The sequence below is a fragment of the Cololabis saira genome, chromosome 12, assembly GCF_033807715.1.
Source record: "Cololabis saira isolate AMF1-May2022 chromosome 12, fColSai1.1, whole genome shotgun sequence".
Taxonomy (NCBI): Eukaryota; Metazoa; Chordata; class Actinopteri; order Beloniformes; family Belonidae; genus Cololabis; species Cololabis saira.
In genome coordinates this window covers 32,036,777-32,060,566 of record NC_084598.1, presented here as the reverse complement: position 1 = coordinate 32,060,566, position 23,790 = coordinate 32,036,777, and the positions used below count along the sequence as shown (strand labels likewise).

The 23,790-nt window shown below is 44.7% G+C and overlaps 1 protein-coding gene across 3 annotated transcripts in view; it reads right to left on the bottom strand.

Moving 5' to 3' along the window:
• Positions 1-23,790, bottom strand: part of mtor (mechanistic target of rapamycin kinase) — a 120,982-nt gene that overhangs the window by 61,823 nt on the left and 35,369 nt on the right. For all 3 annotated transcript variants that reach the window (XM_061736615.1, XM_061736614.1, XM_061736616.1), the window contains exons 19-28: positions 15,828-16,078; positions 15,652-15,738; positions 13,323-13,490; positions 7,879-7,991; positions 6,561-6,723; positions 6,045-6,137; positions 5,661-5,807; positions 5,030-5,172; positions 3,503-3,665; positions 1,972-2,117 (exon numbers count right to left, since the gene is read on the bottom strand). In XM_061736615.1, the coding sequence (XP_061592599.1) occupies positions 1,972-2,117; positions 3,503-3,665; positions 5,030-5,172; positions 5,661-5,807; positions 6,045-6,137; positions 6,561-6,723; positions 7,879-7,991; positions 13,323-13,490; positions 15,652-15,738; positions 15,828-16,078 (1,474 nt within the window). The remainder of the gene's footprint in view (positions 1-1,971; positions 2,118-3,502; positions 3,666-5,029; positions 5,173-5,660; positions 5,808-6,044; positions 6,138-6,560; positions 6,724-7,878; positions 7,992-13,322; positions 13,491-15,651; positions 15,739-15,827; positions 16,079-23,790) is intronic.

Here is a 23,790-nt window from a genome sequence, read left to right as displayed (position 1 = left end):
CACACACACACACACACACACACACACACACACACACACACACACACACACACACACACACACACACACACACACACACACACACACACACACCTCTGTCATCTAGTTAAGTGCCCCTGCCTTTTACTACCTTGAAAACCATAACACTATTTTATTAAGCTCAGAACCAGGAAAGAATTCCTTTGAGCATTTACAGTAAATACCAGCAGACCACAAGCGACGGCGTGACGGGCTCTGTGGACACATTTGTGGACGCATCTACAGCTGAATGTCTTATCTTGTGACTCTACCTGGAACGGCAAGTTATTTTTATAGCACATGTACCATTATGAAGACTAAATATAATGTTCGAGATGCACATTAAAGACTAATAACAATCTCATGCATGGATGAATGCGTGCAGTAGATCTGTAGACTTGTAGAGTGGGGAGTCAGAGCTCAAAGCAGCATCCCTCAGAGAGGAGGATGCCGGCCCTCCCTCCTCAGCCTTGATGCTTCCTTGTCATCAGGAAGAGCGCAGCAGATATGCAGGTCTTTTTTTTTTCCTTTTTCTTTTTTTTCCTTCCCCCCTAATAAAGCCTCAGTAAAGACAGCTTTTGTACGCTGGAATCTAAATCTTTTATGGGAAATCCAAGAGAGGTGAGAACCAGATGGGGATAACACTAGAGTGCCGCTCCCATCATTCATCATCATCAAGGCTCCCGAGAAATTGAAAACAGGCCCCACAGAAACACAAGTCCAGACACTCATAGATGAAAAGGAGGCAAGCGTCCAATTAGATGACTGGAAAACAGATTTCACCGTGCCATACCAACGGTACAGGAATGGAAGAAGGGAAAAAAAGGACATGGATTGGAAAAGATGACAAGATTTCAAAGGGTTGCAGGGGGGGAAAAATGCATTAAATAATTTCAATGTGTATAGATTATATATATATTAAAAAAAAAAGATAATCTTAGATGTGACTACAGTATATTCTCATGTACAAAATACTTTGTTTCATTGTGCTAAGAACACTTAATTTTGGAGATTTTTTTCTAATGTTATCTCTCTCTGATGTCACAGAGGGCGGAACTCCCTTATATGGTCGTATCCTCCTGGCAGTGCACATCCTCATGGGAAAGAGCTTCTGCTGTCATTTCAAATACAGACTTATGCTACAGCACAGGAAGGGAATTGGAATTTCTCCGTCCCAGTGGATCTGCCTGTACTTCCTACTGACCATTTTCTGCTGGCTTCAACCCTTGTGGGCATTTTAGTGCCAATAATGTGGGTACAGTGACCTCGTATCACACTTTTATGGTCTCTTACACTAAGAAGAGAAAGAAATAATTCCAATTGCATCTTTAGCAAATGTTTACGCTACGACAACCTTGACTGCTGGCAACTATGGAGTTAAAAGTAGCTCACAGTTGCACGGAGTAACTTCATCGTCACGGTCTGTCGCGCTGTCCTGTTTTGATATTCTGAATTCTGGCCTAAACATGTGAAAGCATTTGAGAGGTGCAAGTCCTTTACAGGAAATGTTGCAAACGTAGCATTGATAATGTGTTGAAGATGAGTGGCAGCAGGTGTGGCGCCATGAGTCACCGGCTCCGCCCACGCCCCCAGGAATGTGACCAATCAAAAACACTTAAGTCATTTCTGCTTGTTTTTAAGGAAGAGCTTCTTTTTGTGATTACGTGTTTGCGTCAGTCTGAGGCCCTTATGTGCCGCTGGAGTCACGCCGGTGTGCAAAGCTTTCCCAGAGGTACCAGTGATTAAAAATAAGTGAGCATAAGATGGCCACTCTAAGAGTAAATAAGTTCAAGTGAACCGTAAAATGGTTTGTTTTTAAACTTTTTTTTTAATTTCCCTATGGCGTTTTAATAAAAAAAATACAAATAAGTGGTGGAAAGAACACTTAGTTCAGCTTCTTAAGAGTATTAAGGCCAAGATTTGATCTAATTAGAAGAACATGTTGGTTCCTACCTGATAAGAGACTCCAAAATGAGCGGAGAGGGGCCTTTCTGAAACTCCAGCTCTTTGTAATGCAGCGCCTTGGCATAGGCACGACACTTGGCAGCTCTCTCGCCGAGCAGCACGATGCCATTATCGTCCCTCAGGGGTAGAGGGCCCTGGTAAAGGAAAAACAGACCGAATAAAAACAACCCTCGTACGGTTCCTTTTTTTTTCCAAAATAATTGAACGATTGTCTGTGATCTATACTGTCCTCAAATGGAAATTAGCAGCGTAGGCCCTTATTTTCACTGGCTCGCAACGGCACATTTTTATGTGCTTCAACTGAGGCCGCACAGCGAGGGTTCCCTGCGAAAACGCCATATAATGACCTAACCATGACAGTCTCGGCCTCAGAGAAACAGTATCGATGCTGATTAGCCCAGCATGTGTGGCCAACCAGGAGCGCAAAAGAGAAGTAGGAGAAATTCCCATCTGGAAATGCTCCATGTGGTAATCCCTGAGCAGATTTGCAACACTTAAGTGTAAAATAATTGCCGCGGTCTCAAGTGCGATGTCCTCGCCTCCCGCTCGTCAACTCCACTACTGTTAACTCCCAGCTAAGTGTTGAGATCCACGATGCTCTGCATTACATGATAGCTTGCCACCTAAGCTAAAATATCATCTTGTGTTGTTTCAGTTACACTCGTGACCGCTCGCACCGTGCCACCGTGCTCGTGGCAAAGCGTGGCGCTGTTATTCAAGCTCAAGCGAACTGCGGGTTCTGGAAGTTCAGCAGAAGTATGTCAGCAAATGAGCTGTCAGTTACAGGCCCTCGCATCTGGTTAACCAGTCAACTCTTCTAGCAGATGCATGAATTCAAAACACTGGAACGCCTCCACACACACCTTCGATCGCAGATTCGCTGATGTTGATGATCGAGGACGGATTAAAGCACGCGAGACGTTTTTCATTATTTTCACAAAGGCAGAAGTAAAACCGATATGGCGTGACTCGCAGGTCGCCAGCTGGAGACCTTTTTATTTCTCCCTTTTTCCCCCCAAACATCATTATACAACATATTAAATGTTGCACATATGCAGGGATTAATTACCGCCCTCAACATGATATCACGTTTCCTTATATATTAAAATGTGACATGCTTTCATCAGGAAACTAAGTAATAAAGTGGAAAAACAATCTTTTTCAAACAGGTTTACAGCCAGTTTTAGTGGGTGCTTTGACCCAATCCACCCCCCCGTTTTTTCGTTTGCCCTCAGTGTCGAAACAAGACTCATGCTGAATTTGCTTCACATTAATGTACGTAAAGTTGAAAATAAGTGGAGATAAAGATGAAGGATGGACATTATCGAGATCAGTGATGACACATTACCCCGGAAACTGGAAATGACCCATTTCCAGATACAATTTTCACAGTTCTGTTATGTTGTTGCAGCGTTTTTGAGTTTGCAGTAACTGCTGACACCCAAATACATGCTTGTCAAGAACAGCAAAACGTGATTATTTTCATAACACATCCCTTCTACTGTGGTCCGTTAGCTACCTTGTCGCTGTGCTCCATGAACTCGGCCAAGTTCAGCAGCGTCTGCGTGACCTCAGCGATGTCTTGAGAGGTGAGAGCCAGTTCGATGCTGCGGATGAGCTCGTCCTGCTGGTCTTCACTCAGCTCGGACCAGCAGGACAGGAAGGCCGCGTTAAAGAGGTCTCTGCAGAAAACAGGACGTAACCAGTTAACATAATGATGAACAGTGTGTGGAATAAACATCTCAGTTTTAATGTCTTGCAAAAGCAGGCATCAGTAGGGCGTTTTATAATCAAATGCAATGTTTGCAGTGTTTCTAACCCTTTATGAACAGCTGGAGCACCGACGCTCCCGTTTGCATATTGATTTTCAAAATGTATGTACAATTAAAACCAATTAAAAAAGAGCAATAATTCTTTTTGCATGTTAAACAGGAAGGGTTTCACTTGATATATCCGGCATTTAGTGTCCATGAGTTTTAATCCATTCAATTGTTTGGAAAAATCACATAATAATACAGTAAAATTGCCACACGGAAATCTTCATAATTGACATCGCGGGGTATTTATAGAGCCGGTACGTGTTCACAGCACGTCCTACGTTGACATATACATCATCACGTTGTCGGCGTGTCATCAGGTTGGATTTTTGTCCCGCGAAAAGGGAGGTGACGTCACTCCCCCGGGAGACTAGTCGGTTTGAATTTGCGCTCTTGTTCGTGCTTTTTATCAGAGATTTTCACGAGATTTCACATTTTACTCAGCGGCAACCCACACACACCATACATACTACACACTCACTATACAAGCACACACACACACACATATTACAGATCCACCAAAGTCCGTGCGCGAAACGGTTTACCGGGAGTGAAGCTGAGTTCAGCGCCGGATGAGACGCTGTATCTAAAACGTGATATCTAAAATTATATATCTCAAAAACTAAAGTATGAATTCATTCCAAATAAATTTCCCGTGGTCTGAAAGACTTCTGTGTTACTTTTTACATTGACAATTTTGATGATCTAGCTGTGGGATTTCTGTAGTTTGGTAGTTATTTTTAGCAATTTATTTAATGAGTATGGACTTGTAACATCCAGATTATTAAAGATTGGCTTATATGGGTTGTTTTGATGCATAGCAAATAAAAATATTCCATAAAATGGCAGTATCAGTATCAGAATCAGAATCAGCTTTATTGGCCAGGTTCGAACATTGTCCAACAAGGAATTTGACTCCGGTAATTTCGCTCTTTGGTATTAAAAAATAAACATAAACAATAAACAAATGTGGTATTCCTATGTACAGTATAAACATTTTAAAGGTGCAGCAGTTTGAGGTAGTGAATACAAAGTGAGAGGTATAGCATGCAAAAATGTGAAAATATGCTTAGGTGGACTTGTTCTGTGGTAGGTCATAAAGGGTTAAACTGCAAAATCTCCAACTTAGAACTAATTAGATGAATGGTTTATCACAGAAGGGAAAGAATACATAGATATGAAACAGCGGATGGCTGGAAGGCAGCGTGGACGTGACGGCGGTGGTTTACCTCGCAAGAGGGATGTAGGTCTGTGCCAGCGACCAGCACGATCGCAGGGCCGGAGACGACGACTCCTTGAGGAGGACGACGCTCAAGCGCCTCAGCCACTCCAGCCAGTCGTCTTTGGACACCTTCCTGGCGGCGCCCCAAGCCTGCAGGGCGAGAGAAATGATCGGCAGCAGGAGTCACTGGGAAGTGAGTGGGAGCAACGGCTTCTCCAGACCTAAGTACCCATGGTGCTGCGGGCGGAAGCTCATGCTGGGATGCTAACATAACATTTTAGTTACAGGTAATCACGCGAGGCGTGCGGATCAACGGCAGCGTCCCAGGCGCTGTGCAATTTGTCAGCCCGCAAGACGATCCTCTGTCGTTTCTCAAACCGCAGCCTTGTAAATCACTCTCGTGTTAAGACTACAGCAAAACGCACGCATCTGCATTCACTGAGTTCTGCTTATTTGTTGAGGTATTTACTTCAATACATCACCCGCAGTTGGACTGCAGGCTCGTACCCAGAGCTGTTTACTGCGTGTGATTTCCACACTTGTAACTCCGCCAGTAAACAGCGGCGGGGCTTGTATGCGAAGCTTTCGACACGGAAGGACAAGCAATAATAACAATAACAAATAAAACTCCCTCCGACCTTCTGGAGTGCGGTGGTGCTGACGTGAAGCTTCTTCATGGGGCCGGGCTCCACCGGCCCGCTGACCAGGGGGTCGCCTTGGTTACCGCGGAGCTGGCGATGCTGGAAGATTAGAGGGTCCTCTTCTTCTTCTGCCAGAGTGTAGCCCTACGCAGCCACACACACACGCGCAAACAGTTTGAGTCGAGCATCAAAACATGTTTTATGAACTTGGGCTGTCAATAAACAGAACATTGCTGTGGCTTGTTGTACGTTCAATGTTTGTTTTATGATTACGTGATTCGACTTCAAAAGGACGGGAGGGAAATAATGAAGCTGGGTGTTTATGAAATCTGGAGACGTGCTGATCAGCATGTTAATTTGAGCGTAATGGGAGGTACTTACTTTAACAATGCGACATATAAGTATGTCGTAACGCTGGTGGTTGATCCTGTGCTTCAGCATGACTTTGTTCACCATGGGGATGAATATCTGGTACTGAGAACGAGAAGAAAACGGAAGGGGGAGTGAATAAAAACGCAGCACGCGCTTCATGTGGTTTGGTCTGAATGAGGCTTTTGCTTCACTGTGAGGTAAATAACAGCATACAACCGCCCCCCTCCCGCCACGCTCACATCAAAAGCCAGATGGGGCTGGAGGAGGGTGGGGGTGCTGCTGGTTCTGAGGTTAGATCCCGGGATGAGAGGGAGAGGGCTTGAGAGTTGAGGCAGGGGTAAGTGTGACCTCATCCACGCTAATAAACACCCACCCCCTGCCGGCAAACAGTCAATGACATCAGCAGTCTGGCAGGAAGTCGTGGAGACGGGGGTGGAGGACTTGGATTGGGGTGGGGGGGTTACCAGCAGTAGGAAAACGAGTCCGCTTATGTAAAAACGGGGCTCGAGGGGCACGTAACACTACCTTCTTCCCCAACTGGAACACCAGCGAGGACAGGGTGTCCATGGCGGTGGAGCGCAGCTCCGGCGTGCTGTCCAGCGCCCGGACGATGGGGTGGATGATCCGGGACGCGTAGTCCGTGAAGTCCAGGGACTCCGTCAGCCGGTCCAGCGTCTCCAAGGCAACCCTGAGGCACGGAAGAAGAAACTGATTTTTTTTTTTTTTTGATTGATTTGAATTACTTTGTACATGGAAAAAGACAACAATTAAAAGAGAAGATAAGAAAACAAAACAAAACAAAAATACAAAGAATTTTATCCTTTAAAACTTAATATCTTAATTTACATGTGCAAAAAGGAGTAGGAAGAAGTGGAAACGTATTTAATCCTACCCCCATTCACTACTCATTTATTAACAAGTATTTATAATAACTAACTATACTATAAGTATACTCACACACACACACACACACACACACACACACACACACACACACAGTTGAATATTTCTATATATATATATATTTGTACACGCATGCCCATATAAATATTTATATAAATATACTTATTTACACCATACTATCTCTATATTAACTCCATCTGCTCTAAATCTATATATATCTACATACACACATACATATTCACACACATACACACATATATACATATACACATGCATACATACATATATACATATACACATGCATACATACATAGCTTCCTATTTCTGTACATAAATATAAACAAATCTACCCGTTCATCCAATAGTGTTGTATCAGGCCCCTAAAAGCCGCTGAACCCCTTCCTCTTTGTACCTTGTGAAAATCATGTTTTTATATTTGTTTTTAAACTGGTTAATGTTTGGACATTGTTTTAATTCTGAATCCATTCTGTTCCATAGTTTAACTCCATTGACTGATATAGAAAATCTTTTCATTGTTGTTCGATGCACGGCTCACTGTACGAGACGTTCAAGACGACCACAGACGTAACGATCAGCTGTAACGCAGAAATCAATCAAACCCTGCTCTTCCATCCTCACATCGGAGGAAGCTTCTGATTTTATTTGTCATTTTCTTTCCCGCTAAAGCAGATTGAAATTTGGAGATACATTATGTGTCGTGGGTTTTTTATTATCGTGTCTGATTATTTGTTTCACTGTGATTGTATGTGTTTGACTCTTTGTTCTGCCTCTTGGGTTGTCATTGTAAATGAGAAACTGTTCTCACTTGACTTGCCTGGTTAAATAAAGGTTAAATAAATAAATAAATAAATAAATAAATAAATAAAATGAGAAAATCTCCCCCGCCACTACAGAAGCAGAGCCTCAACTCGGTACTGACTTGCGAGCCTGAAGCGGGACGTCGGGGGCGTCGAACAGCTTCACGATGGGAGGCAGCAGCAAGTGCAGGTAGTCGTCCAGGTTGGCACCAAACAGCTGGATGGCGTTGAGCAGCTGCAGCGAGAGAAAGGGATGAACACTTTTATTCAGGTGCACCAAGAGAAAATCTCAATGTTTTATTATTTTAGCAAGACAATCTCCCAGATAATGGCCGGGTTTCCCAGATCAGTTAAGTAGTTCTTAACAGCGAAAGACTTCTTTCAAACCTTCTTAAGGAGCCTGTGAAAGAAAATCGCGTTTCCCAGAGTTGCTCTTAGCTTAAGTATCTCTTTCATTAAGAAGGAAATGAAAGATGCTGCTGACCCAGTCTTTACAACCATCTTAGTGAACAAAGACTCACAGATCCAGCCGTGTCAGGCAAATCAATATCACACCAAGTAATGAGATATTAAAACAATGCACCCCGCACAAGTTTTGATCTATTTTATACTTTAGATTTATATTGTTTAGCATTCATTGGTGACAGCAAAGGGGGGAAAAAAAGAAAAATAAGGAATAACAAGTGTGTTCCTGTATATGCTTTATGCGCACAAATAAAACGATCATCATGAATATCTTTTATTTAATAATTTGGCTGCTATACAGCATGTTCTCGCTGCAAATCAACCGTGTCGCCGTGCGCAAAGCAGAACTGTTTATATGAACGCATTCGTGCGTCAGCACTTCAGTCCCCTGGATGTGCTGTCGGACCGGGCTGTCCAGGCAGCCGGGACACCGATCCTCCTGCCCGAGCCCGAGCCCGAGCACCTGCGCCGCGGGCTTTAGGATAAAAAGACGCGAGTCGGGATGCAGCGTCTCAGAAGAGCAGTGGAATACGTGCGAGGCGGTGCTGATCTCCGCAATCTGAAGCCCTCTATAATTGTAAAAAGAATTTCACTTATCACGGGTTCTTTTTGGAACATAACCCCTGCGAAAAACCAGGGATTGCTGTAATTCCACGTTGCCATTTGTGAAACTCGCCTTCTCTTGGCTCTTGACCGTCATGTTTTTGAACGCACACACACGCCCACCACGTTTCCTCCCGGTCTCTGCGTGTGGGGAAAAAAAGCCTCACTGTAGCCAGAAATAACGGAGTAACGCACCGTTTGGATGAAAAAGGGTCATTGAATTATATTTATCATCTTAATTTTTCATTATAACGCACAGGCAGCAGGGAATTAGTGCGTTGGTAGCAGTGCTGCTGTGAAAATGCGCTGATAGTGACCGGTGATCGATTTGCCTGGCATCGATTGATTTGGTTTCAGAACCGGACAGCTGCTCCAAAGAGCTTCTGAAAGAGCGAAACTAAAGGACGGTGTTAAGAAGTCATCTGGGAAACACCCGTATCTTAGGGTTCTCTCTTAAGTGAAACCTTCTTTGAACCTCTCTTAAATCCTTAAGAGAGGTCGGATCTGGGAAACCCGGCCAATGTCGTTTCAGGAGTTCTCCATGGGTCTGGATTAAGACACGGGTCCTAAAATAAAGAACACACAGCCTCAGAATTACAGCTGAGGTGTATTTTAACCATGAAACATTCCCACACGGAAAGACAAAGGACATGTCCACTTGTTTTTAAATAAAAAATAGTTCTTAGCTATTCCACATTGAAATTGGGGGCATGACCCAGCTCAGGTCCATCGTCACATGACCGTGGATGTGATTTATTTGTCTGACAAGACAAATGTGGGCTTCAACTTGAGAAGGCTCATCCATCTTTCAGGATCCCAGCAGGAGAGCGCTCCGGCTTTCCCGTCGTCGACGATGACGGCGGCGTACAGGTGATAAATAAACCATAGAGCAACGTGATTAATGCTTTATTTAAGCCGGCGGACACAATGATCCGAGTATGTTGCATCAGGACGACGTGTGAATGTTGCAACATGTCATCATCCCAATGTGCCGATGATCCAGAGGAATTCTGTATATTTCCCCTTTTTTTCTAATAATTTTCAGTCTATTCACAAAGACTCGTCAAATTTTAATAATTGATTATATACAGTGCCTATCATAAGTATTCACCCCCTTGGATGTTTTACCCTTTTAGTGCTTTCATAAATCAATCCTGGTCAATAAAATTTGGCTTTTTTAACACAAAAATTTATTGGAAAAAACTCTTCAACGTCAAAGTGAAAACCGATTTCTACAAAGTAATGTCAATGAAATAAAAATATATAAAGAAATATAATTGTTTGCATAATTATTCACCCCCCTTCAAGTCAGTATTTTGTAGATGCACCTTTGGCTGCAATCACAGCAGTGAGTCTTTGAGTGTGTGGATAAGTCTCAATCAGTCTTGTACATCTGCCCACAGCAATTTTGCTCCATTCTTCCTTACAAAACTGCTCAAGCTCTGTCAGGTTGCGCGGGTATCGGGCATGAACAGCCCTTTTCAAGTCCAGCCACAAATTCTCTATAGGATTGAGGTCTGGGCTTTGACTTGGCCACTCCAGAACATTAACCTGGTTCTTTTTTAACCATTCCTGTGTAGCTTTTGCAGTATGCTTTGGATCATTGTCTTGCTGGAAAATAAATCTTCTCCCAAGCCGTAGTTCTCTTGCAGACTGAATAAGATTGTCCCCCAGGATTTCGGTGTATTTTGCAGCATTCATTCTGCCCTCAATCTTTACAAGCCTTCCAGGTCCGGCTGCTGAGAAACATCCCCACAGCATAATGCTACCACCGCCATGCTTCACAGTGGGGATGGTGTGTTTTTGGTGATGTGCAGTGTTTGGTTTTCGCCAAACATAATGTCTTGTCTGATGGGCAAAAAGCTCAATTTTGGTCTCATCAGACCAAAGAATCTTCTTCCACTTGACCATGGAGTCATCCACGTGCTTTTTGGCAAGCTCTAGTCGAGATCTAATATGAGTTTTCTTCAACAGTGGCTTTCTCATTGCCACTCTCCCATAAAGCTTTGACCGGTGAAGAACCCGGGCAGCAGTTGCTATATGCACAGTCTCACCCGTCTCTGCAGCTGAAGCTTGTAACTCCTTCAGAGTAGTCATAGGGGTCTTGGTTGCTTCTCTCACTAGTCTCCTACTTGCACGGTCACTCAGTTTACAAGGGCGGCCTGATCTAGGCAGATTCACACAAGTGCCATATTCCTTCCATTTCTTGATCATTGATTTCACTGAACTCCGGGGGATGTTCAATGCCTTGGAAATTTTTTTATATCCATCCCCTGAATTGAACTTCTCAATAACCCTTTCCCTGAGTTGCTTGGAGTGTTCTTCTGTCTTCATGGTGTAATGGTAGCGAGGAGTACTGATCCACCAGTCTGGACCCTTCAGACACAGGTGTTTTACACCTCAATCACTTGAAACACACCCACACCACTCAGGTGATCTTCACTTCACTAATTGTGAGACTATTGGAAACAATTTGATGGACCTCTATCAAATTAGACCATTCAATTAAAAAGGGGGTGAATAATTATGCAAACCATTATATTTCTTTATATATTTTTATTTTATTGACATTACTATGTAGAAAGCTGTTTTCACTTTGACATTAAAGAGTTTTTTCCAGTAGATTTTTGGGCTAAAAAAGCCAAATTTTATTGACCAGGATTGATTTATGAAAGCACTAAAAGGGTAAAACATCCAAGGGGGTGAATACTTATGATAGGCACTGTATATAGCAGGCATCAATAAATAACTGACTAGGTGCCTCCTATCCTGCTCAGTCATCTACGGTTTAATCATTTATAGTTGTTGTGTATCTGAGAGAAGTGCTGGACTTTTGAATCCATCCCCCCCATCCATCCATCCATCTATCCCCCATCCATCTATCCCTCCAATCCCTCATCCATCCCGCCATCCCCATTCATTCATTCATTCATTCATTCATTCATTCATTCATCCATCCATCCATTCATCCATGCTATATAAATCTTCCACCTGATCTCCGACACTCGTGAAAGTCCAGAAACAGCCACCGTTGGTCGTTCGGTCGATATAATAAGAAAACCATTGGAGGATCTGAGCCGTTTAGAAATGAAACGAGTGATTTTGTTTCAGTATCGCCATCATTCATCTCACCATCATGTTGGTTGGTCTTTGGCGGCTGAACAGTGAAAAGTAACTGTGTGTGGAGCATGTGTGATCTCAGAAGCCCCCCCCCCCCCCCCCCCCCCCAAAAAAAGATTCCCATGACCATTTTTGCTCTCAGCTCACGTCTGAAGCTCACGGCGAGACAGCAGGAAGCTGAGGTGAAGGTGTACAGCTATTCATACATGCATAAGTGTGGGGGGGTGGGGGGGTTGGACTGACAAGCTCCCTGAAATGATGGAAGTATGTTTTCCTTTTCTTCTCTTTTGGACGGGAATGTAAGCCGACCCCCATTCCCCCCCCTCCAGTTTCATGCCCCCCGTCCTGTGTTGCCGGTGAGACTCCAGACGGCTGCCAAGTCACCCGCCACTGAAAACGTTCAAAGCCAGAGGATGGAAGACGATGCAGACAGTGCTCTTTACAATCCTGCCCTTGTGGTTCCTGCTCAAACCGTGATTACGGGTTTGAGAGGAAACCCTGCCACCGGCTGAAACCGGAGAGCGCGCCGCTGTTGTCTTTGAGCCGACACATTACAAGCTCGCAGCTCAAACGGTCTTGCTGGATACCGGAGCAAACAGTCAACCGTGGATGAGCCTCGTGTGCTTTCTTCAAGACTGCAGACCTTAAAAAAAAAAAACAACACACTTCCCCTGCTTCACGACTACAATCTGAAATATGATCACTTCAACCCGTCCGTCGAGATTCATGACGCGCGAGGCGTCTCATTATGTGCGCTTGCATCTCGGATGTGGAACAAGGCGGTCAACGCTGATCCGCCAGTAATTCATCATGTGCAGATTTAAGGTCATGTGACACTGACACATGCATAAGTATCATTTATTACGGGCACTGAACTTTAATTCATCTCTGATATAGCCACCTTATATTCTCAGGAGGAGACTTATAGCGCACATTTTATGTGTCATTATTCATATTTCATATGTTAATGATGATTAATGGCAAAAGTAAATGTCAGTCTTTTGTCCTCCCTTTTTTAATTCCTGCACAGATTATTCAGCAAAGGAGCGTGTATAAACCATCCTGTGGGATGAGCTTGTAAAGAATGATTTTTTAAATTTAAAATGAATAGATAAATCCTCCCTGTGACCTGGCCTGCAGGTTACAGGTAAATGCAGGTGTGACAGACACGTAAAAGTGTAAACGAAGAGCAAATCTGAGCAGTAGCGCAGCGAGACGCGGCGTAACAGAACAGTGGTTTAGCTTTGCATGTTTATGCAGGAAAGAAATTAAGGCATCATTTATTTTTGCTGAACTGCCGTTCATTCCAGTATCTGTCATCATGGTTTTACAGGATCCAACACCTCTGATATCTGACCTGCAGACCCCTTGCACTCACCTTTATGGTAACGCTGCGCCCGGTGCTGTTATCGTGCATGAAGACGCGCAGCATGTGCGGGATGAGCTGAGGCAGGTAGAGCTTGAACTCTCCGCCGAGCGCCACCACGATCTGCTCGATCAGGAGGATGATGGTGTTCTGCATGGGGTTGTTGGGGGTCCAGTACTCCTAAAAGAAGATCATTATAACGTAGTATTAATGGGAGTAACCTCTTGTGTTGTATTACTTGTGAACTTGAAGGTGTAAATACACAAGGAACAGACCGCCTTCTGTTGCATTACAGTTTGTTTTTTTTATTTCAAAGGTTTTTTGGTACTAGTGGCGTTTATTTAAAAAGTAGGTACACAAGAAACGGGTAGAGAGAGGGGGAGAGACATTGCAGTATAGAGCAGCAGGCCGGGATTCGATCCTGTTGTGCCCGTACAAGGACTATAGCCTCTACAACCCACTGAGCTATGCAGGGCCCCTGTTGCATTACAGTTATAACAGGAGTTGGAGTCACGTTGAACGGTGGACCTGCAGATTTGTAATTTTACACGTCCATTCTGATGCTACGTTCACAAAGCCAGCCCAGGTCCAATTATCAGCTCATCCAGACTGTATGTAGAGAACCGTTTGACAGAATGACCAGCCATAATTAAAGAATCTTTTAAAAACATGCATAAAATGCGATTTTTAATTCAACTGACTCAAATTTTGAGTGGCAGAGGTTTCAAAACGCGATTCTGATCAAATGTCCACAAATGAGTGTCCACCTGCACAATCTGGCTGCTCAACAAGGATTTCTGATGATAATGACTACGTCTCACCACCTGGCCCTCCTGCTTTTAGATTTATTTACATCCATGTGTGTGTGTGTGGGTTGCCATGGCGACTACTTGGATTAGGGAACGTCAGCACGGACACGAAGATCGAATGTGATCGCTGGCCATATTTCAAAGTAAACAGTCGGGAAAGCTCAGATTCTGATCAGAGATGCTGATGATTGAACGAGTGAACGCAGGCCGACCTCATGGCGGGAATCACTTTCTCACCTAACCGACAGCTTAGATCTTAGTCTCTGCTACCTTTCTGAAGCTTTTAAAAGTTTCAGGTCAATCTCTTTTCCTGGGGGCGGTTGTTTTTCTAAAATATAAAGCACGACCTACAAACCTGACATGAAAGCGATCCGTTCTCTAAGCTAACGGACAGAGAACTTCGACAGCACTGAATGTTCATTTTTATAGCTTAAAGAGGGAACGTCCAACGCGCTGACTCATCATTTTTCTCCATCATAGTGCTGAGGTCTTAAGCGAGTCTCCAGAACTGGGTCAAAATGTATTTCCAACAATATGGACTGTGAGAGAAATTCCTGGATGCAATTCCCGCTGGAAATGCAGAAATCTCAGCAGCCAGGAGCAAGCGGGGAGCATCGCCGGTTCACCAGGAATGAAGGAAATTTACCGTCAGCTACAACCTGCCCCCCCCTTCTCTCTTAACTGGTTATGATATTGTTTTGGAGAAGGCGAGCGCAGCCATGGCCACAAGGTGAGGTCAGGAAATACATCCACCCGCTTCAGCTGTGAGATCTGGCAGACATGTTCTGTTGGGTACCAGGGGTCCCAGGCATCCCCCACCTCCCCGCCGCCCCGGCCCGCGGCGGCTGATCTCAGAGAGTCGGACTACATCCTGGATCGCTCTAGCAGCCCCCTCATCTGGAGGCCGCGGCTCAACTTGAACAAAAAAAATGAATAGAGTCTTTGTTTCACCGGCAGTTTATTAACTCCTGGGGACCCGAGGCGCAGCGACCTACTTCTCTAAATCACTTTCCATCGGGAGGAATTACCAGCACTGCAAACGGTTCGGTAGGAGTGTTCGATGCAGAGTTTTCTGCCCCTGCAGCGCCATTATCTGCAAATGCTCGGCCGAAGCTTTCATAACGTTCTCCACGTCATGTGATGACGGGGGACGTAATGATTCATCAACAGCTAATGAACTGGGCACCGTGAGTGGAAAACAAAGAAAAACTTCAGAGCCACATCTGGGCTTTAAATTAGGAAGTCTAATGCTAAAAAATGAGGGGAAGTTTAAAAAAAAAAAACTAAACAAAACTAAATTAAATAGCAATCTTGATTTCTCAGGTCTGAAGCCTGTTTAATCCCGCTAGACACATTTAAAGTTACAAATGTTGTTTGCTGCCGTGACAGCGGGCCACGCTTTACCTCTAATGAGGAAAAGAAGAGAAAAAGTGGTTTTAATTAAGAGTTCTCAGCGATTTCCCTGATTCGCAGCTCGATGATGAATGTTCAGAGCTGGGGGACGGCAGGAAAAAGTACACGCCATTACTCACTCTGATAAGGGTGAAGATGTCATCCATGTAGGGGCGGATGTGAATCTTCACGAAGCACACCACCATCCCCATCTGCTGGAAGAGGAACTGGAGGACGACAGGAGAGAGGGAGGGGTGTGAAAACCTGCCTGATGAGTGAGAGAAGGATCCAACGTTTACTCTGGACGGGCTCCTACCTCCCGGATGCTGGCGTCACAGACCCGGATCACGTTGAGGAAGGTGGGCATGACCTGCGGGAGGAACTGGACGCACTTCAGGCCCAGAGACTTGAAGATGAAGGTGACGGCCTGCACCACCATGGTGTGGTGGTTGGAGAGCGACGGGTCTCGCAGGATACGCATCAAGGTCACGATCGCCACCGCGGGGTAAAACTCGTCCAGGGGCAGGTTGCCCATGTTCACCAGCATCTCACTGGTGCTGTAGTCCGCTGGGAGGAAGGCAGGCGGGAAGGTCGGGGTTAGTTTGACAGTTTCGACAAACTAATATCTCATCAATGTCAATTATTTGACACTTTTTTTATTTACCGTATTTTCTGGACTATAAGCCGCTACTTTTTTCATAGGTTTTCAACCATGCGGCTTATACAAAGGTGCGGCTATTCTGTGGATTTTTCTTCCACCGCTCGGGGCGCTCTAACCGGAATTAGAATAAAAACTAAGACAAAATAAATGCAAAGAAGAATACGCTACTTCTTCTTTAGCAGATAGAAGTAGGTAGAAGCAGATTTCAAACAGATAAATAGATAAATAAATACTGGTTGTTTTCTCTTGGTTCTGTCCAGTTTTAATCAGCAAAGTTGCTGCCGTGTTAAAAGACACTATTAGGAAAGATCTATTTAGGTACAAACATGTACATCATTTACAGTTCAAAATCGTTCTGTACATGTAGTAAATGTCTAATCTAACTACATAAATATTTGCGGCTTGCATATCTTTTTTTTTTTTTTAAATAGAGCGGATGCGGCTTGTATACAGGTGCGGCTTATAGTCCAGAAAATACGGTATTTATTTATTTATTTATTTATTTCGATCATGTGCTCAATATGGTACACTCATTCATAGCATATCGTGTAATCATTTGGATCGAAAAGGAATAGGCTGAAGCTCTGAGCTTATAAATGCCTACCCTTTAACCTTCACATTATTATTATTTACACTTTCTACAACAAATCCTTTCTAGCATTTCCACCCAAAAAAGAAGCAAACACAAAACACAAAAAAAATTAAAGCTGCAAGCAGCGATGAACGGGCCCTCGCACTCACGGCCACCGCCCCCATAAGCATATCAGAAATGACACCACCCACGACCTCCTATGTCAAACCATTCAAAAGATATAGCAGAAAAAAGGGACAACCAATCAGAAGAAGGGGCGGGGCTAATTCATGCCAATGAAGGTCAAGGACTCCATACAGAATCTGATGACACCACCCACGACTCTCTATGTCAAACCATTCAAAAGTTATAGCAGAAAATCGGGACGACCAATCAGAAGAAGGGGCGGGGCTAATTTTCACCAATTATGGTCAAGGACTCAATACCGAGTCCCATGACACCACCCACGACTCTTTATGTCAAACCTTTCAAAAGTTATGGCAGAGAAAAGTATTCTAGGGGGCGCTGTTGAGCCGTTAGGCAACGCCCATTAATGCAAACCATGAAATATCAAATTTATCACCAGGCCTGGCCTGCATGCAAAATTTGGTGACTTTTGGAGAACTATCAAATATGGACCGATCAGATGAAGGGGAGGCGCGCTTTTTCGCGTCTAGCGTCGCCACGGTAACACTTTTGAAAGAGAAAAGTAATGTGCGTCGTCGCAGGACAGAGACGCACATGTTGATGTAAAAAAAAAAAAAAAAAAATTGCTGACAAAAATTTCGGCATTTAGCCAGGCTCGAACTCCCGACCTCTGGCACCAAAGACGGATATGCTCTGGGTGAGCTATGTGTCAGCCATTCCTTTCGCTTTGACTTACTGGCTTAGGAGAGACCAACATAGCAATAATATGTCTGGAACTTTTTTTCCTAATTTTTTGAAAATTTGTAAGGTATAAATATTAGTAAAACACTACTATTTTATTTATTACTCTTTCTGTAACCATTCTACCGAGGTTCTAACCGGGCTGAGCACGGGACTATTTCTGACGTCACCACATTACAACAGCTGATCGGTCGGGGGGCGGGGCCGTCATCACCCTACTCGCCACTGATTGGTCGGGGGGCGGGGCCGTCATCACCCTACTCGCCACTGATTGGTCGGGGGCGGGGCCGTCATCACCCTACTCGCCACTGATTGGTCGGGGGGCGGGGCCGTCATCACCCTACTCGCCACTGATTGGTCGGGGGGCGGGGCCGTCATCACCCTACTCGCCACTGATTGGTCGGGGGGCGGGGCCGGCAGACGTTTGAATCAGGAAGCGGGAGTCAAACCATTAAAAAGTTATAGCAGAAAAAAGGGACAACCAATCAGAAGAAGGGGCAGGGCTAATTAAGGCCAACGAAGCTTAAGGACTCATTACAGAGTCCCATGACACCACCCACAACTTCCTATGTCAAACCATTCAAAAGTTATGGCAGAGAAAAGTATTCTAGGGGGCGCTGTTGAACCGTTAGCCACGCCCATTAATGCAAACCATGAAATATCAAATTTATCGCCAAATCTGGCTTGCATGCAAAATTTGGTGACTTTTGGAGAACTATCAAATATGGACCAATCACATGAAGGGGGGGTGCGCCTTTTGGCGTCTAGCGTCGCCACGGTAACACTTTTGAAAGAGAAAAGTAATGCGTGGTGTCGCAGGATGTAGACGCACATTTTGATGTATAACACACCTGGATGCACGTTACGGTTCGGGCTGAATTAACTGCCGAAGGAATGGCATAAATTTCGCCAAAATGACACAATTTATTCAAAATGGCCGACATCCTGTTCGGTTTCGGCCATGGCTCCAAGAGACTTTTCTTTAAGTTGTGCCATGATACAGGTGTGTAGCGATTTTCGTGCATGTACGTCAAACCGTATTGTGGGGCTTGAGGCACAAAGTTTTCCGGGGGGCGCTGTTGAGCCATTTTGCCACGCCCATTAATGCAAACCATTAAATATCAAATTTATCGCCAGGCCTGGCTTGCATGCCAAATTTGGTGCCTTTTGGGGAGCTATCAAATATGGACCAATCAGATGAAGGGGGGGTGCGCTTGTTGGCGTCTAGCGTCGCCAAGGTAACACTTTTGAAAGAGAAAAGTAATGCGTGTAGTCGCAGGATGGAGACGCACATTTTGATGTATAACACATCTGGGTTCACGATACGGTTCGGGCTGAATTAACTCTCGAAGGAATGGCATATATTGCTCCAAAATTACGCAATTAATTCAGAATGTTCAAAATGGCCAACTTCCTGTTCGGTTTCGGCCATGGCGCCAAGAGACTTTTCTTTTAGTTGCGACATGATACAGGAGTGTACCAATTTTCGTTCATGTACATCAAACCGTATTATGGGGCTTGAGGCGCAAAGTTTTTTCTGTCTGAACCAACCAGATGAAGGGTGGGCGCGCCTTTTGGCGTCTAGCGTCGCCACGGTAACGCTTTTGAAAGAGAAAAGTAATGCGTGTGGTCGCAGGATGGAGACGCACATTTTGATGTATAACACACCTGGGTGCACGTTACGGTTCGGGCTGAATTAACTGCCGAAGGAATGGCATAAATTGCGCCAAAGTGATACGATTAATTCAAAATGGCCGACTTCCTGTTCGGTTTCGGGCATGACGCCAAGAGACTTTTCTTTAAGTTGTCCCATGATACAGGTGTGTACCGATTTTCGTGCATGTACATCAAACCGTATTGTGGGGCTTGAGGCACAAAGTTTTCAAGGGGGCGCTATTGAGCCATTTTACCACGCCCATTAATGCAAACCATTAAATATCAAATTTTTCGCCAGGCCTGACTTGGGTGCAAAATTTGGTGACTTTTTGGGCATGTTAAGGGGGGCAAAAAGGCCATCACTTTGTCAGAAGAAAAAAAATAATAATAATTAAAGCTGCAAGCAGCGATGAACGGGCCCTCGCACTCACGTTGACCGCCCCCATAAGCATATCAGAAAAAACACCACCCACGACTCTCTATGTCAAACCATTCAAAAGTTATAGCAGAAAAAAGGAACAACCAATCAGAAGAAGGGGCGGGGCTAATTCAGGCCAATGAAGCTCAAGGACTCCATACAGAGTCTGATGACACCACCCACGACTCTCTATGTCAAACCATTCAAAAGTTATGGCAGAAAATCGGGACAACCAATCAGAAGAAGGGGCGGGGCTAATTCAGGCCAATTATGGTCAAGGACTCATTACAGAATCCCATGACACCACCCACAACTTCCTATGTCAAACCATTCAAAAGTTATGGCAGATAAAAGTATTGTAGGGGGGGCTGTTGAGCCGTTAGGCCACGCCCATTAATGCAAACCATGAAATATCAAATTTATCGCCGAGTCTGTCTTGCATGCAAAATTTGGTGACTTTTGGAGAACTATCAAATATGGACCAATCACATGAAGGGGGGGGCGCGCCTTTTGGCGTATAGCGTCGCCACGGTAACACTTTTGAAAGAGAAAAGTAATGCGTGGTGTCGCAGGATGTAGACGCACATTTTGATGTATAACACACCTGGGTGCACGTTACGGTTCGGGCTGAATTAACTGCCGAAGGAATGGCATAAATTTCGCCAAAATTACACAATTTATTCAAAATGGCCGACATCCTGTTCGGTTTCGGCCATGGCTCCAAGAGACTTTTCTTTAAGTTGTGCCATGATACAGGTGTGTAGCGATTCTCGTGCATGTACGTCAAACCGTATTGTGGGGCTTGAGGCACAAAGTTTTCTAGGGGGCGCTGTTGAGCCGTTAGGCCACGCCCATTAATGCAAACCATGAAATATCAAATTTATCGCCAGGCCTGGCTTGCATGCCAAATTTGGTGCCTTTTGGGGAACTATCAAATATGGACCAATCAGATGAAGGGGGGGTGCGCTTGTTGGTGTCTAGCGTCGCCACGGTAACACTTTTCAAAGAGAAAAGTAATGCGTGTAGTCGCAGGATGGAGACGCACATTTTGATGTATAACACATCTGGGTTCACGATACGGTTCGGGCTGAATTAACCCTCGAAGGAATGGCATATATTGCTCCAAAATTACGCAATTAATTCAGAATTTTCAAAATGGCCGACTTCCTATTCGGTTTCGGCCATGGCGCCAAGAGACTTTTCTTTTAGTTGCGACATAATACAGGAGTGTACCGATTTTCGTTCATGTACGTCAAACCGTATTATGGGGCTTGAGGCACAAAGTTTTTTCTGTCGAACCAATCAGATGAAGGGTGGGCGCGCTTTTTGGCGTCTAGCGCCGCCACGGTAACGCTTTTGAAAGAGAAAAGTAATGCGTGTTGTCGCAGGATGGAGACGCACATTTTGATGTATAACACACCTGGGTGCACGTTACGGTTCGGGCTGAATTAACTTTCGAAGGAATGGCATAAATTTCGCCAAAATGACACGACTAATTCAAAATGGCCGACTTCCTGTTCGGTTTCGGGCATGACGCCAAGAGACTTTTCTTTCAGTTGCGCCATGATACAGGTGTGTACCGATTTTCGTGCATGTACGTCAAACCGTATCGTGGGGCTTGAGGCACAAAGTTTTCAAGGGGGCGCTGTTGAGCCATTTTGCCACGCCCATTAATGCAAACCATTAAATATCAAATTTTTCGCCAGGCCTGACTAGGGTGCAAAATTTGGTGACTTTTTGGGCATGTTAAGGGGGGCAAAAAGGCCTTCACTTTGTCAGGAAAATAATAATAATAATAATAATTAAAGCTGCAAGCAGCGATGAACGGGCCCTCGCACTCACGGCCGCCGCCCCCCATAAGCATATCAGAAATGACACCACCCACGACTTCATATGTCAAACCATTCAAAAGTTATAGCAGAAAAAAGGGACAACCAATCACAAGAAGGGGCGGGGCTAATTCAGGCCAATGAAGGTCAAGGACTCCATACAGAGTCTGATGACACCACCCACGACTCTCCATGTCAAACCATTCAAAAGTTATAGCAGGAAATAGGGACAACCAATCAAAAGAAGGGGCGGGGCTAATTTTCACCAATTATGGTCAAGGACTCAATACCGAGTCCCATGACACCACCCATGACTCTTTATGTCAAACCATTCAAAAGTTATGGCAGAGAAAAGTTTTCCGGGGGGTGCTGTTGAGCCATTTTGCCACGCCCATTAATGCAAACCATGAAATATCAAATTTATCACCAGGCCTGGCTTGCATGCAAAATTTGGTGACTTTTGGAGAACTATCAAATATGGACCAATCAGATTAAGGGGGCACGCTTTTTGGCGTCTAGCATCGCCACAATAACACTTTTGAAAGAGAAAAGTAATGCGCGTAGTCGCAAGATGGAGACGCACATTTTGAGGTATAAGTCACCTGGATGCACGTTACGGTTCGGGCCATATTAATTGCCGAAGGAATGGCATTAATTGCGCCAAAATTACACAATTAATTCAAAATGGCCGACTTCCTGTTCAATTTCGGCCATGGCGCCAAGAGACTTTTCTTTAAGTTGCGACATGATACAGGTGTGTACCGATTTTCGTTCATGTACGTCAAACCGTATTATGGGGCTTGAGGCTCAATGTTTTTTCCCTCTGAACCAATCAGATGAAGGGTGGGCGCACTTTTTGGTGTCTAGCGTTGCCGCGGTAACGCTTTTAAATGAGAAAAGTAATGTGCGTCGTTGCAGGACAGGGACGCACATATTGATGTAGAAAAAAAAAAATTGCTGACAAAAAAGTCTGGATACTGCGGGAATCGAACTCTGATCTCTGACTCCAAAGACGGGAACGCTCTGGCTGAGCTAAGACTCAGCTTCTCATTTCTATTTGACCTACTGACTTAGGAGAGACCAACATATCGATATTTAGTAATGTAAGTCTAGAGCTGTTTTTTCTAATTTTTTTAAATATTTGTAAGTTATAAATATTAGTAAAACCCTACTATTTTAATTATTACTTTTTCTGTAACCATTCTGCCAAGGTTGTAACCGGGCTGAGCTGGGAATATTTCTGACGTCACCACATTACAGGGAGCTGATTGGTCGGGGGGCGGGGCCGTCATCACCCTACTCGCCACTGATTGGTCGGGGGGCGGGGCCGTCATCACCCTACTCGCCACCGATTGGTCGGGGGGCGGGGCCGTCATCACCCTCCGCGCCACTGATTGGTCGGGAGGCGGGGCCGTCATCACCCTACTCGCCATCGATTGGTCGGGGGGCGGGGCCGGCAGACGTTTGAATCAGGAAGCGGGAGTCAGCGCGAGAGCGACTGGCGGCTCGTGGCGATTTTATTATAAAAAAGGGACAACCAATCAGAAGAAGGGGCGGGCCTAATTCAGGCCAAAGAAGCTCAAGGACTCATTGCAGAGTCCCTTGACACCACCTACGACTTCCTATGTCAAACCATTCAAAGTTTATAGCAGAAAAAAGGGACAACCAATCAGAAGAAGGGGCGGGGCTAATTCAGGCCAATGAAGGTCAAGGACTCCATACAGAATCTGATGACACCACCCACGACTCTCTATGTCAAACCATTCAAAAGTTATGGCAGAGAAAAGTATTCAAGGTGGCGCTGTTGAGCCGTTAGGCCACGCCCATTAATGCAAACCATGAAATATAAAATTTATCACCAGGCCTGGCTTGCATGCAAAATTTGGTGACTTTTGGAGAACTATCAAATATGGACCAATCACATGAAGGGGGGGCGCGCCTTTTGGCGTCTAGCGTCGCCACGGTAACACTTTTGAAAGAGAAAAGTAATGCGTGGTGTCGCAGGATGTAGACGCACATTTTGATGTATAACACACCTGGGTGCACGATACGGTTCGGGCTGAATTAACTCTCGAAGGAATGGCATAAATTTCGCCAAAATGACACAATTTATTCAAAATGGCCGACATCCTGTTCGGTTTTGGCCATGGCTCCAAGAGACTTTTCTTTAAGTTGTGCCATGATACAGGTGTGTAGCGATTTTCGTGCATGTACGTCAAACCGTATTGTGGGGCTTGAGGCACAAAGTTTTCCGGG